General features: G+C 31.0%; 2 protein-coding genes across 2 annotated transcripts; one reads left to right on the top strand and one right to left on the bottom strand.

The window, feature by feature from the left end:
* Positions 1-586: 586 nt before the first annotated feature.
* On the top strand, positions 587-3,411 carry LOC124935311 (cucumisin-like). The gene is made up of 9 exons (XM_047475754.1): positions 587-675; positions 774-865; positions 955-1,201; positions 1,337-1,850; positions 1,928-2,028; positions 2,118-2,336; positions 2,408-2,519; positions 2,606-2,819; positions 2,885-3,411. Exons 1-9 carry the CDS (start codon positions 599-601, stop codon positions 3,409-3,411), a joined length of 2,103 nt encoding a protein of 700 aa, XP_047331710.1. The 5' UTR covers positions 587-598.
* A 681-nt stretch (positions 3,412-4,092) lies between these two features.
* On the bottom strand, positions 4,093-7,764 carry LOC124935310 (cucumisin-like). Its single transcript, XM_047475753.1, has 9 exons — positions 7,688-7,764; positions 7,490-7,578; positions 7,149-7,395; positions 6,544-7,057; positions 6,376-6,476; positions 5,562-5,780; positions 5,355-5,466; positions 4,830-5,043; positions 4,093-4,706 (listed from the first exon to the last, which is right to left on the bottom strand). The coding sequence occupies exons 1-9, from the start codon at positions 7,762-7,764 to the stop codon at positions 4,186-4,188; spliced, it is 2,094 nt and encodes a 697-aa protein (XP_047331709.1). The 3' UTR covers positions 4,093-4,185.
* Between the last annotated feature and the right edge of the window lie 6,755 nt (positions 7,765-14,519).

The following is a 14,519-nucleotide window of genomic DNA, read 5'->3' as shown; positions in this document are numbered from 1 at the left end:
GATTGTATATTAAAATTCATCCCATTTTTAATTAAATCCATGAATACAACTTCTAAATTCATTTACCATTTGGTTTGCAAAAAAAGCCACGAAAATTAACGACGGTTTTTTCTTTCTTGTGGCTAATTAACCCATGGAAAAGTTACTTTAATAAATGTTTATCAAAACGTTGAGAAATAGCGACGTTTAGAAAGATTCATCGACTTTCTCTACCGACGTCAAAAAACTAATATTGTTATTTTCTTTAACGACAGTAATTTAACAATAGCGACGCTTAATGCATTATTGCAACTTTTTTTCATTAGCGACGAATAAATATCGTCGCTAATAAGCCATTTTATACTATTAATTCACAGTTAAATGTATTAGTAAAATGAGTTTTTTTTATCGTTTCAAAATATAAATTTAAGAATTTATTTAGAAAGAAAACAAAAAGTCTTACAGAGAAAGTATTCTAATTTGAAAAAAAAAAAACTTTAAAAGTATGTTGGATGCAAAGTTAAATCGCGGAAATAAAATGGATTACAATTTTATAAGAATTTTAGTTTAACATATTCTTACTATATTCATTTTATTTATGCAGGAATATATAGTTTATATGGGAGATTTGAAATTAACATTAGGCATTCCATCATCTTTATTGCATTTGAGCTTTTTACAAAAAGCTCTAGGCAGGTAATGTTTCTAATAATAGTTTTTTTTCATTTAAAAAATAATTTTATCTTAGTTAAAACATTCTTCATTTTTTTTCTTCATTTTTTTTTCTTGAACAGCACATCTTCAGCATCAATTATTTACAGTTATAAGAGTAGTTTCAATGGATTTGTCGCTCTATTAACTAATGATGAAGTTCAACTAATTTCATGTAAGCTTATTCATAACATATCAAAGGTATACAAATTATCTAACAAAAACGATAAACACGATGTTTAAATGCATCAATTTAATTATCAGCGATGCAAGGAGTGGTGTCGGTATTTCCAAACAGAATCAATCAACTACAAACAACAAGATCGTGGGATTTCATGGGATTTTCACAAACAGTCAAAAGAGCAACAACAGTGGAGAGCAACACCATTGTTGGAGTAATCGATACCGGAATATGGCCTGAGTCCGATAGTTTTAAGGATACTGGATTTGGACCAACACCAACTAAGTGGAAGGGCTCGTGTAAAGGATTAACCAATTTCACTTGCAATAAGTAAGTCTTGTTGTCGAACTTTCATCGAATAAGAATTTGGCTTTAAAAATAATGAGTTTATTTTGAAATAAACCAACATAAAAAAAGACAAGCAAGAACAAGGACTAATAGCTAGGTTTTATAATATGAATGCAGCAAAATAATCGGAGCAAAGTATTTCAAAATCAATGGAGTCTTCGGCCAAAATGACATCCAATCTCCAAGAGACTCTGAGGGTCATGGATCTCATACAGCTTCAACGGTCGCCGGCGATCTTGTTACTTCGGCAAGCTTTTCCGGTCTCGCCAGCGGAACAGCTCGAGGAGGAGTCCCGTCTGCGCGGATCGGTGTATATAAAGCCTGTTGGTCCGACGGTTGCTCAGACGCCGACATACTCGCAGCATTCGATGATGCTATCAATGATGGGGTTGACTTAATATCAATTTCTATCGCATTCTCCGCTGCTAGACCCTATTTCAGCGATTCAATAGCTATTGGGAGTTTTCACGCCATGAGAAAAGGAATTTTGACGTCAATGGCTGCTGGAAACGCAGGTCCTGCATCTGGAACTATCTCGAATGTTTCTCCATGGGCACTTTCAGTTGCAGCAAGCACGATTGATCGCAAATTCTTTAACAATTTGAAACTGGGTAACGCTGCAACATTTCAGGTAAACCCTTTCTTCATTCAAAGATTTTTCTCTATTTTTCTTATTGATTTGATTATTCATTCATCTCTATAACACAGGGAGTTGCACTGAACACTTTTGATCCGAATGGTTTCTCCCCTATAGTGTATGGTGCTAATGTTCCAAATACAACCGGGAATGTTTCAAGTTCTTTATCTAGGTATTACAAAAATATGAAGAAGATGTGAATCCCTTTTACTTGAATATATGGTCAATGGTTGAGTGATAGCCTGCTTCTATATATGCTAGGTTGTGCCAAAAGAACTCATTAGATGCTACACTGGTAAAAGGAAAGATTGTTGTTTGTGACCAATTAAATTTAGGGGAAGGGGCTCTTTTGGCTGGTGCAGCTGGTATGGTGATACGAGGAGATGGACCCAAAACCTATGCTATCGTGTTTGCCCTACCAGCAACTTACGTTAGTGTTAACGATGGAAACATCATCCTGGCTTATATTAGCACAACAAGGTATATATATGTATATACAGACAGAAGAATTCTAAATGTTTTTGAAATTGTAATTTATTTTTATGAAACAGCAATGCAACTGCGAGCATATTGAAGAGCAATCAAGTTGTGGATGAATTTGCGCCAAATGTTGCAGGCTTCTCATCTAGGGGACCGAATCCTTTAACATCTGACATTCTCAAGGTTTTTATCAGTTTTCCTCTTTTACTGTAATGTTAAAGATAGTGCTTGATCTTTGTAAAAATGATTTTTTTAAACCTCAATTATAGCCGGATTTGTCTGCGCCTGGTGTTAACATCTTGGCAGCATGGACACTTGTAAATTCTCCTACGGGAATACAAGCAGATAATAGAAGACTTCCATTTAACATCATATCGGGCACATCAATGGCTTGCCCACATGCTACAGCTGCGGCTGCTTATGTCAAATCCTTTAATCCGTTGTGGTCTCCATCTGCTATAAAATCTGCTCTTATGACTACAGGTAGCTTCATTTTTTTAGAAGCTTAATTAAGTACTCATCTTAAATTTCAAATAATTCTCTTGCAGCCTTTGAGATGAGTGCAAAGACCACTCCACAAGCAGAATTTGGTTATGGAGCAGGTCACATAAACCCTGTAGCAGCCATTGATCCTGGTCTTGTGTACGATGCCAATCAAACCGACTATTTGCAGTTCTTGTGCGGGCAGGGCTATACCGACAGGGAGTTGCAAATTGTGTCGGGTGACAGCAGCACCTGCACCAGTTTTGGGAATGAGACTGTTTGGAATTTGAACATGCCTTCATTTTCTGCCCGTGTCCTTCCTTTACTTACTTTTAAAGTAACCTTCAATAGGAGAGTTACCAATGTTGGATTGGCACCATCTACTTACAATGCCACAGTTCTTGCTCCAGCGACACTGAAAATACAAGTGGTGCCCAATATACTTTCTTTCAATAGTGTCGGACAGACTCAGTCATTCACTGTGACTGTTGAGGGAATAGTTACTCTAGGGTCTGTCGTCTCTGGTTCTTTGTCGTGGGTTGATGCAACACACAAAGTGAGAAGCCCCATTGTTGTTTTTTCTAGTATATAAACAAGAAGCTTGGTTCCTAAAGAACCAATGTTCGTGGTGTGGTGTGGTGTGCTTTGTCTTTGGGACACTTTAAGATGTGTTAAGTTTATTGTTTACTTACATTTGTAGTTGTTTTATGTGTATGCAAGTTTCAAGTTATAAAAAACAACTATGTTTTGTATCTTGGAATTTAGAGTAATGATAAAATAAAGATGGCCTTGTGATGATACAATCTAACATTTTTAATGTTACATCATTGTGATATTGTAGGAGCATTACTTTTTAAAATCGTTCCAATTTCAATAAAAAATTGTGTATACCATTACATTATCACAAGGAAACTGTTTCAAATAATTACAAGAATTTTGTACCAAAATTATTTTTAGAGACACATAACTTAATAGTAGAGTACATTAATTAACATTCTTAGATTAGAAACATTCCTAAAATAAGTCAAGTATTAGTATTTACTTTGAATTACAACGCATATCTTAATTAACAAGACATAATAACAAAGGTCATCTTAGAACACAATTTTTTTTATAACATAACTTGCATACATATAACGGGACTACAAACGTACAATCTTCAATCCAAATGTAAGAAAACACATCTTACAGTTTAGATTAAAACATCCCCGACGATGGGAACACTTAACGACAAAGCACAACACACCACAAACATTGAGGGATCTACATTACATATTTTCAAGTCCCCTCATTAGATTTTTCCTTATTTTATTTCACACAACAAAGGTTTATTACCAGAATTCCCCATGCCATGACATCATATTCTTCAAATAGCATAAACAACAATGGGGCTTCTCACTTTGTGTGTGGCACCTACCCAGGATAGAGAAGCAGAGGAGAACCCTCGAACAATTTTTCCCTCAACAGTCACCGCAAATGATTGAGTTTGTCCGACACTAGAGAAAGAAAGTGTGTTGGGCACCACTTTTACTTTCAGTGTCTGTGGTGCAAGAATCGTGACAATGTAAGTAGATGATGCCGCTCCTACATTGGTAACTCTCCTATTGAAGGTGACCTTAAAAGCAGTTGAAACAGGTACTCTGACGGAAAGTGAAGGCAGGTTCAGATTCCAAGCAGTCTCACTCCCAAAATTGGAGCAGGTGGTTCTATCACCTGTGATAATTTGTAACTGCTTGTCACTGTAGCCTTCCCCACACAAGAACTTCACATAGTCGGTTAAATTGGCATCGTAAACAAGGCCGGGATCAATGGCCCCTACAAGGTTTATGTTGCCTGCTCCGTAACCAAATTCTGCTAGCGGAGTTGTATTTGGACTCATCTCGAAGGCTGCAAGAGAATTATTTGAAATTTAACATTGTCTATCTGAATGATTTGATAAACACATTAAAAAAAATGAAAAAGGCTTTTAGGAAAAGAGGGGAGTAAATGAGTTATGAATTGCATATATACCGGTGGTCATAAGAGCAGATTTTATAGCAGCTGGAGACCATGATGGATTGAAGGTTTTGACATAAGCAGCTGCAGCAGTAGCATGTGGGCAGGCCATTGATGTGCCTGATATGATGTTAAATGGGAGTCTTCTATTATCAGCTTGTATTCCCGAAGGAGAATTCGCAAGTGTCCATGCTGCCAAAATGTCAACACCAGGCGCAGATAAATCCGGCTACATGAAGAGCAAAAATTTAGGTATAATTTCTTGTATGGTAGATAGATATATTCATAATCTCTAGCTTCAACTAGAATCCACATTTAAAAACACGCTTCTTTTCTCCTTGTATCACATCTATCACAGATTCAAATATGGTTGAACTTAAAGCAAACTCAAAAACAAATCAGATCTTCGAATTCCCCACTCCTCTTCCAGTGAGTGACATTTGTTCCATTTTATTAAAGATGGAAATCATTTTCACAAATTATGATCGAGTAACACTATAGTAAAAGAAAGTTATACACAAATTGGAACATTTATACAACCTTGAGGATGTCAGATGTTACAGGATTCGGTCCCCTAGATGAGAAGGATACAATATATGGTGCAAACTTATCAAGAACTTCAGTGCTCTTCAATATGCTTGCAGTTGGATTTCTGTATCATACAAAATAAAATAATCAAGAAACAAAATTATAATCCAAAACTTTTATAATTCTTCCAAAAATTGCAGTAGAATCAAGTATGTGTACCTTGTTGTGTTAATATAGCTAAGGATCTTGTTCCCATCCTTAAGATCAACATAAGTTGTAGGGAGGGCAAACACGTCAGCTGCATCTTGGGCTCCATCAAATTGTATCACCATACCAGCTGCACCAGCCAAAAGAGCTGCTTCCCCTAAATTATATTTGTCGCATAAAACAATCTTACCTTTTACCAATGTAGCATCTAGTGAGTTCTTTTCGCACAACCTGCAATGTATATGTGTTTTTAGTTGAGACTTGAGATAGCCATAGTTCAGTGAAAACTATATATAATTGAAGATTGCTCCTAAAAAATGGTTGTTTAACCTACCACTTAACAAAATATTCAATTGCTACAAATCACAGTTCATGAACTTATTGCATAGTTAGGAAAATTTCTGGAACTTTTCTATCATTCCCCCCCTAAAATTAACTTTGAACTTCTTCATTTCACTAGAATTGCTACAAATCATGATGCAACTTCTCTGAATGAACTGATGAGTAAAGGAATTATGGGTAGAGGGATGGAAGATAGATAAATGATTTCATTCAATTGCTCATAACATTCATTTAAGCACAAATACCACATGGAACTTAGAGATTCACAAGACACTTATTCTTTCAAATGATACTAACTCTAAGTTCCTGGGTTCGAGCCCGTCCAGACAGCAAGTTATACGCCTGGTTAAATGGTTAAGTGTGTTTGCGGGCTACATACTTAATTCGTTGTCTCGTTTTTCTTTCAAGTGATAATATCTACTGTAATGTGATTCTACTTGGATAAATTAATAATAGTCCATAGCATTAGGATCTTTTGTAATACCTGGATACATTACTAGGAACATTCCCTGTTGTATTTGGAACATTACCAGCATACACTATAGGGGAGAAACCATTCGGATCAAAAGTGTTCACTGAAACTCCCTGCATTATAAAGATGAATGAATAATCAAATCAATAGAAAAAGAAAAACATAGTATCCATGCTTTACCTGAAAAGTCGCAGTGTTACCCAAGTTCAAATTGGTTAAGAATTTACGATCAATCGTGCTTGCTGCAACTGAAAGTGCCCATGGAGAAACATTAAAGACAGTTCCAGTTCCCGGACCCGAGTTTCCGGCAGACATTGACGTAAGAATTCCTTTTCTCATGGCGTGAAAACTCCCAATAGCTATCGAATCGATGAGATAGGGTCTAGGAACTTTGAATCCGATAGAAATTGATATTATGTCGACCCCATCGTTGATAGCATCATCGAATGCTGCGAGGATGTCCGCGTCTGAGCAACCGTCGGACCAACAGACTTTATATACAGCGATCCGCGAAGACGGAACTCCTCCTCGAGCTGTGCCGCTGGCGAGACCGGAAAAGCTAGCCGAAGTAACAAGGTCGCCGGCGACCGTTGAAGCTGTATGAGTTCCATGACCCTCAGAGTCTCTTGGAGATCGGATGTCATTTCGGCCGAAGACTCCATTGATTTTGTAATACTTTGCTCCGATTATTTTGCTGTATTTAGATCATAAGACCTAGCTATTATTGTTCTATTCAAATTTTGTTTGAATTTGGTTTATTTGAAAAATGATAAAAAAGAACTTACTTATTACATGTAAAATTGGTTAAACCTTTACATGATCCCTTCCATTTAGTTGGTGGAGGTCCAAATCCTATGTCTTTGAAACTAACGGACTCGGGCCAAATTCCAGTATCAATAACTGCAATAACGGTGTTGCTCTCAACCGTTGGTATTCTTTTGACTGATTGAGGAAATCCGAGAAAATTCCATGATCTTGTCGTATGTAGTTGGTTGATTCTATTGGGAAAGACTGACACCACTCCTTCTATTGCTGATAATTAATTAAACCGATACATATATAAATGTTCGATTTTTCATTTTGTTACGAATTTTGTATATCTTTGAAAAGTAATCAACGAACTTACATGAAATCAGATGAACTTCGTCAATTGTTAGTAGGGCGACAAATCCATCAAAACTATTTTTGTAACTATGAATAATTGATGCAGATGTGCTACAAGAGAAATTACAAATTTAAATTTAGAACTACTTTTATATTAAAAATTACTTTTATATTAAATAGAAATAAAAATAAAAATTCTTTAAAAGAAAATAAATGTTACCTGCCAATAGCTTTTTGTAAAAAGCTCAAATGCACTAAGGATGGAGAAATGTCCAATATTGGTTTTAAGTCTCCCATGTATACTATATATTCCTGCACAAATATAATAACTTGTTTTTTAAAAAAAAAAATGACAATGAATATTATTGAAACTAATAACAATATAATTATATTTTTTTTTACGAGATTCATTTTAAAACATAACAATACAAAATTAACGACGCAAAACTGTCACAACTAAACATCAAACATGTCGTCGATAACCACTTAAAGTGTGTTAAAATTAAAGTAAGATAAATCGACAAATTAGAGTATTTTTGGGTAAAACTTTAAGTTATAAAATCAGTATTATTATAAATAATTATAATGTATCTATTTATTTTTTACTCTTTTCCTCCTATCAATTTTATTTTACATGGTGAATTGTATCTCATTTATTATATATTTTATATATATTTTTATGAAAAAATTAATATTAACTCACAATCACAACTTTAATTTTAACTTAAAACATTTTAAATTATAATTAAATTTAATATACTATTTGAAATACTATAGTGAATTATTTAATTTATTAGACTATTTATATTATAATATTTGATTAAAATAAATTTTAGTGTAAAACAAAATTTTAATTATATATAAATTGTTGGTGAGGATTGATTGAATCCAATGATTTGAATAAATTTTAGATTATTTAAGATTTATTGATGCATGGTATTAATTTTGAGAGGAAATTTTTAATATAAAAGAATTTAAATATATTAATATATAATGATAAAATATATATTTATTAAATAAAAACTTATTTTAATTAATGAATTAAATTATTTGATTAATGAGAATAAATAAATAAATTTTAATTATATTATAATTTTTTAATCTTAACCCAACAAATTCTGAGATATGTCTTTTTCTTAAAAAAAAAATTAATAAAAGAAAACCAAATATTTTAGTCTGGAGGGGACAATAATTGAATTAATTATTTTTAATCTAGTGTTAGTTAAATTATCCACTCCCCAAAATTATACAAGACCCAATTTTAATAAATAATGTTAATATTTAATAGCTTTATTTATTTATTTACTAGGAAAAACCTTTAATTGAGCCATGAAAACAAATAAGAAGGTTTGTTTATCAAAACTGAAAGAGTTAATTGGTAATTAGTAACATATATTTTAATTTTCAATACTCTAAATAATTTTCTTACAAATTCAAATAAATTTTGTAACAAAAACGAATAACATATCTAGTTAAAATTATTGTCAAATAAAGATTTAAAAATAGTGGCAAACTCCAATATAAATTTTTGTAGGAGGGTATGCTGGTATGCTAAAATTGTTGTAAATTTGATCCATTTTGTTTAAACATGTATGGATTATTCTTTATTAAAGACAAAGGTATAGTCTAATATACGGTTAATTCGATGCTACATGTACATACACTACGTACCTGTATTTCACTCATGAAGTGACACTTATACACAAAAGTAAAGCATCAACTTTCTCATTTGTTAATTTTTTTTCTCTTTGTACATGTGGCACTTTCTTAATGAATACCTGCACTACCAGTATATATAGTATCGAAACTAACCCTAATATACCTTGTTTCCTAGTCTTTTTTGGCTAATCAATGTACCTTTTTACAATAATTTATGTTTAAGGGATTTTAATAAGAATTACAAATACTATCTCTAAGTGATAGTCCTCTATATTCTTTCATAGAATTCACTTGACACAAGACCAAAGAAATTATAGACAAATCAAAAACATTAAAATTAAAGTATATAGTATAATCACTTGCCTGTCGATCCTGCGCATGAATGCAGTTAAGAAGAATGACAAAGAAAATACATAATTGAAGAACACTCGAGACAATCGAATTTCTTTTCGTCTGCATTTTGGAAAATGGGGTTGTCTTAGTTTAGATTGGAGCTAGGGAGGTACTTAAATAGAACAAACTCTCACTAAATATTTTATAATAGATTATATCAAGACTTATATTTGTTTGACATTTTCCAAATCAAGTGCCTGTTTGCTAATTGTTTAATGCATGTTTTGTTGTAATTTAGGGTTTGATGTAACGTATGATTGGAATAAACATATATTTCAATGTTATTTTTTTTAAAACAAAATGGATATGATTTTCTATTTGAAAATGGGTCAAAATAATAAGCAGCTTTGGCCTGCTTAGTCTGAATGTAAATTTTTTCAATGGCTATTGGCAAATAAAAAAATAAAAATGGTTCATTAGTCGCAATCTAGGTTCATATTTATATTTATGATTTAAAAAGATATTAATTTATATATTACTGAGACATCATAAAATAGATTTATATATATTTTCGTTTGTAAAAGTGACATTCCATGTTATTTTATATCAAGCATAAGACACATAATCAACTAGCTAGACTACATACATAAATATGTTATAACAATAATTGTGTACAATAAATTTTGTAATTTTAAATATATTTCGAGTCAAAGAATTTAATTTTAAAAATTCTCATATAGGCTCATTGTATGAGATTAAAACAAACAATAATTAGTTTGAAAATGAGATTTCTAAAATAATTAAAATCCAGACTATTTATGAATAAAACTTAAATATATATTAAAAAACAACATTATATGAAAAACCGAAAAAAATTATATTGGAAAATTCGTCACAAACATTATGACTAAATACTTTTAGTCGGAGTATTACACTAGTAAAAAAAAGGCCCTTTAGCGAGTAAACATAGCGATTGGTCTAAAAGTCATCGCTATTATCAATGTAGTGGCGATTGTGATTAAATCCAATCGCTACTATATTGATCGATAATAGCGATTGGTTTTTATACCAATCACTACTACCTTGACATAACGACGATTTGTTACAAAACCAATCGCTATAAACTTAATTGAAAACCGCAAAATATAGGCGTCATGTTTTACCGCCTTTTTGAAATGTTAGTAGCGATTGGATAAGTGACCAATCGCTATACCTTTAGCATAGTAGCGATTGGTTCCCATACGAATCGTTATTGCCTCATTAAAATACATTCTCCCTTTCTTCAATCTCATCTTCAAGCTCCCCAACCTAATCTTTGACTTCTCTCTTCCGCCAATCTTCTTTCAATGTCGTCCTCTTACAATAAAAGGAAGTACGAAGTCGATTTTGCAAATTAACTACACATATTTGCAAAAAAAAAATATTTAAATGAAAAAATGTCACAATTCGTAAGAAATTTCATTTATATTCAGAAATATATATATTTAATTTTGAGAAAAATGTATCTTTTCATTCATATTTAATCAATTAATAAATATATATTATGAATTAATTTATCATATTTTTCTCTTAATCATATTAATATTTTTAATATATATTATAAAAATTGTTACATAGTAGATATTATATATATATTTATATATTTTATTTTTATTAAAATTTATAATTAGTATAGTTTTTCATTTTGTCTATCATCAAATTTTTATTTGAATTGACCTTAATTCACAATACAAAATTTTCCAAAGTAATTTATAACGAAGGTTTGTAGACTAATAAGAGCTTCACTATAAACTTTTTTTTTAAAAGGAATTAAATCTTCTAATTAACTTTTACATAAAATAAAGTTAATGGGGGCTTAAAAGAAATAATGAAAAAATTTAGGCCCCTACAAAAAAAATAATTATATCTAACTAGAAAGAATCAAACAAGTGTATGATTCAAAACGTTTGTCACATTAACAACTAGACAACTAATACAACTATTGTTATTTTTAAAAGATTGGTGTATATACAATATACACACTTGATTGGTAATAAAAACTATTTTGAGTTGAACTTTATTCGAGTATAGTCACTACATAGATTCGTTTTTGCATTTAACGACGCCTTTAATCTATAAGGTCTATATCATTGGACATTGTTACTCTCGCAAACCTACATTTCTAAAGAATATTGCATGCTTGCCAAATTAGTTAACATATAAGAAAATTTTACATATAATATACATAAATGTAAAGATGACACATTAAAAGAGACAACACTTAGCCACCTTCATATATAGATCAAGAACAAATCAAACATTTATGAACATGCGGCTGTCATTTGATAATAAAACCTAAAAGTTGTAAAAAATCAACTCATCATTCCACAATTTTACCAAATAAATCTGCAAGCCGCTTTACAATGACCTAAATGAAAATTTTCTATTGATTTACCAAGACATATATACACTAGAAAATAGAGGGAATACACCTTTGATATTTTAAACTTACATGTTTGACTGTAACACATCTTTAGACTTTACACAAAAGGCATGAATTTGTGGATGTTTGTGTGAGAATAAAGATGTATCACTAAAGTCACAGTAGTTAGTAAATAAATACATTAATACAATATTAGGGCAACAACAACAAAAAAAAAAGGTAAGAGTGATTGACAAACTAGATAACATCTTTACATCCCTAGTAATCAAACTTCAAATATATATTGATCTTGTTGCCACAACGCTGGTTCTACGAGCTCAATAGTGTCCTCATCTTATCCGATTACGAATAATCGGATGTCTATGGATGTTATTAGATAGGGAGAAGGCTAAGCAAGGGTTGAAACTAATATATTTCAAGGATAAAAAGATCGATTGGATCATCGAGAATGGGAAATTCAAGTGGAAATACATAAATTGCATTAGTCCTTTTGCATTTATTCTTGTCTCGGCTTTTTATTCTTTGTCTTTGTCTTTGAAAAAACCGAATTTGCTTTATAAATTTGAATTGAATTTTTACAAGTACATAATTGTTTTATAAATTATTTTTTTATATATAAATTTAGAATTTTGATTTATTAAATAATATTTTTATTCTGTTTAAATTTGTTTTATGTGATTAATACAACCTTTTATTTACCATTAACAAAACTAGCATTTAGCCCGTGCATTTGCACGATTAATAATATAAATCTAGCATTTTAATTTTATTTTTAACCGTTTTAAATTTAAAGGCGGGTTAACCCACAATCCGACCCAAATATCCAAATTAACCACAGCTCTCGACCCGGCAATCCGGATACTTTAAAAATTAAGCATCATTATATATAAATATATAGAGAGAATAGTTAGTTAAAAAGTTGAACTTATATTAATATTAAAACGTCCCTCGTTTATCAAATTTGGTGTTGAATTTAAAATATAAAGTCTTTGTAGCCTAGTTGGTTAAAGAGTTGTACTTGTTTTGTTAGGTTGCAAGTTCGAAACATACCTCTAACATTTTTAATTTTATTTTTAACCGTTTTAAATTTAAAGGCGGGTCAAACCCACAATCCGACCCAAGTATCCAAATTAACCACAAATCTCGACCCCGGCAATCCGGACACTTTAAAAATTAAGCATCATTATATATATATATAGATTAGTTAGTTAAAAAGTTGTACTTATATTAATATTAAAACGTCCCGCTTTTATCAAATTTGGTGTTGAATTTAAAATATAAAGTCTTTGTAGCCTAGTTGGTTAAAGAGTTGTACTTGTTTTGTTAGGTTGCAAGTTCGAAACATACCTCTAGCATTTTTAATTTTATTTTTAACCGTTTTAAATTTAAAGGCGGGTCAACCCACAATCCGGCCCAAGTATCCAAATTAACCACAGCTCTCGACCCGGCAATCCGGACACTTTAAAAATTAAGCATCATTATATATATATAGATTTAAGGTTTGTGATCCATTTTTTTGGAAACCTAGAAAAATAAATGGTCCAATAACTTTTATTTAATTGAGATTCTAACTATTAATCAATTTAACCATTATAGTTGGGTCTTACCACTATTTATTTTATTTCCCTTCATAATATAAGAAATATTCCAAAAATTATTATACATTTAATAAGTTCACAAAATTAAGTAATTTTTGACCCATGGCAGTCCCGATTAGAATAGGATAATAAATACTAACTTAAGTATGTCTTCGCTAATATTTATCTTAATAAAAACTTATTTAGATAAATGGAAAGTTCAATTCTCACTAAAAAAAATACTTTAAATGAAAATGAAAGGATAAAATTATCATGATTTTAATAAATAAATAAATAAAATTGGTTAAAATTCATATGTGAATCAATAATATTGATTATCAGATTTGTTTGAAAAACACAAATAACACGTGAGAGTGGGAATATGTAAAATTGAAGGAGATTAAAGTCTAAATTAAGGACACCATTGTCTTCTTAATAATTATTATTATTATAACAAAAACTAAGAATAATTCAATAATTATATCATCACAATCATATCGATAAATTCTAAAATTTTACCCTTATGTCAACTCTAATTTATCTTCACGTTATTAGTTAAATAGATTCTTTCAATTATATATTTAAATATCAGTCAATTTTATTTTTAAGTATATTTTTGTGTCTTTTACAGAAAAAATTTGAGATATTTGATATATTGTATTTTTTATTAAATAACTAATAATTTTTAAACTGTCGTCGAGCTTCGGAAAAAAAATAATTTTGTATAAAATAAACCAAAATATATAAGATAAATGATATGTTGATATATAGATAAATTTTGATAAATTTATTTGATATTAATATGGTTTTATTTGTCTTTTAGGTAATTTAAAAAAAAAAATTGGGTTGAAGTTCGTCTGCAAGTGAGGGTTTTGGCAGAGTCGTCAGTCAGGTTTGGTTTTCGACCGAGAAAAGCATAGGCTTGTTCTTCAATTCTTCTTCGTGTTCTTCAACTGATTTCCAGAAAAATAGTGAACAACCGCGTGGAAACTTTAACGTTTTCTTAAAACGCGTTTTTCTCTCTCGTTATAACTCTGAATTTAGCTCTGGTATCACCCGTA

This window comes from Impatiens glandulifera, chromosome 4 (assembly GCF_907164915.1).
Source record: "Impatiens glandulifera chromosome 4, dImpGla2.1, whole genome shotgun sequence".
NCBI classification, from domain to species: Eukaryota; Viridiplantae; Streptophyta; class Magnoliopsida; order Ericales; family Balsaminaceae; genus Impatiens; species Impatiens glandulifera.
This window is presented reverse-complemented; position numbering and strand designations above follow the sequence as displayed.

Excerpts from the sequence above, each read along its gene's own strand:
- LOC124935311 (XM_047475754.1), top strand. The coding sequence starts at position 599 with ATGGGAGATTTGAAATTAACATTAGGCATTCCATCATCTTTATTGCAT. Across the intron at positions 676-773 it reads TTACAAAAAGCTCTAGGCAG|CACATCTTCAGCATCAATTA; the intron begins GTAATGTTTCTA and ends TTTCTTGAACAG. Across the intron at positions 1,851-1,927 it reads GTAACGCTGCAACATTTCAG|GGAGTTGCACTGAACACTTT; the intron begins GTAAACCCTTTC and ends TCTATAACACAG.
- LOC124935310 (XM_047475753.1), bottom strand. The coding sequence starts at position 7,764 with ATGGGAGACTTAAAACCAATATTGGACATTTCTCCATCCTTAGTGCAT. Across the intron at positions 6,477-6,543 it reads GTAACACTGCGACTTTTCAG|GGAGTTTCAGTGAACACTTT; the intron begins GTAAAGCATGGA and ends TTTATAATGCAG. Across the intron at positions 5,044-5,354 it reads TAACATCTGACATCCTCAAG|CCGGATTTATCTGCGCCTGG; the intron begins GTTGTATAAATG and ends CTCTTCATGTAG.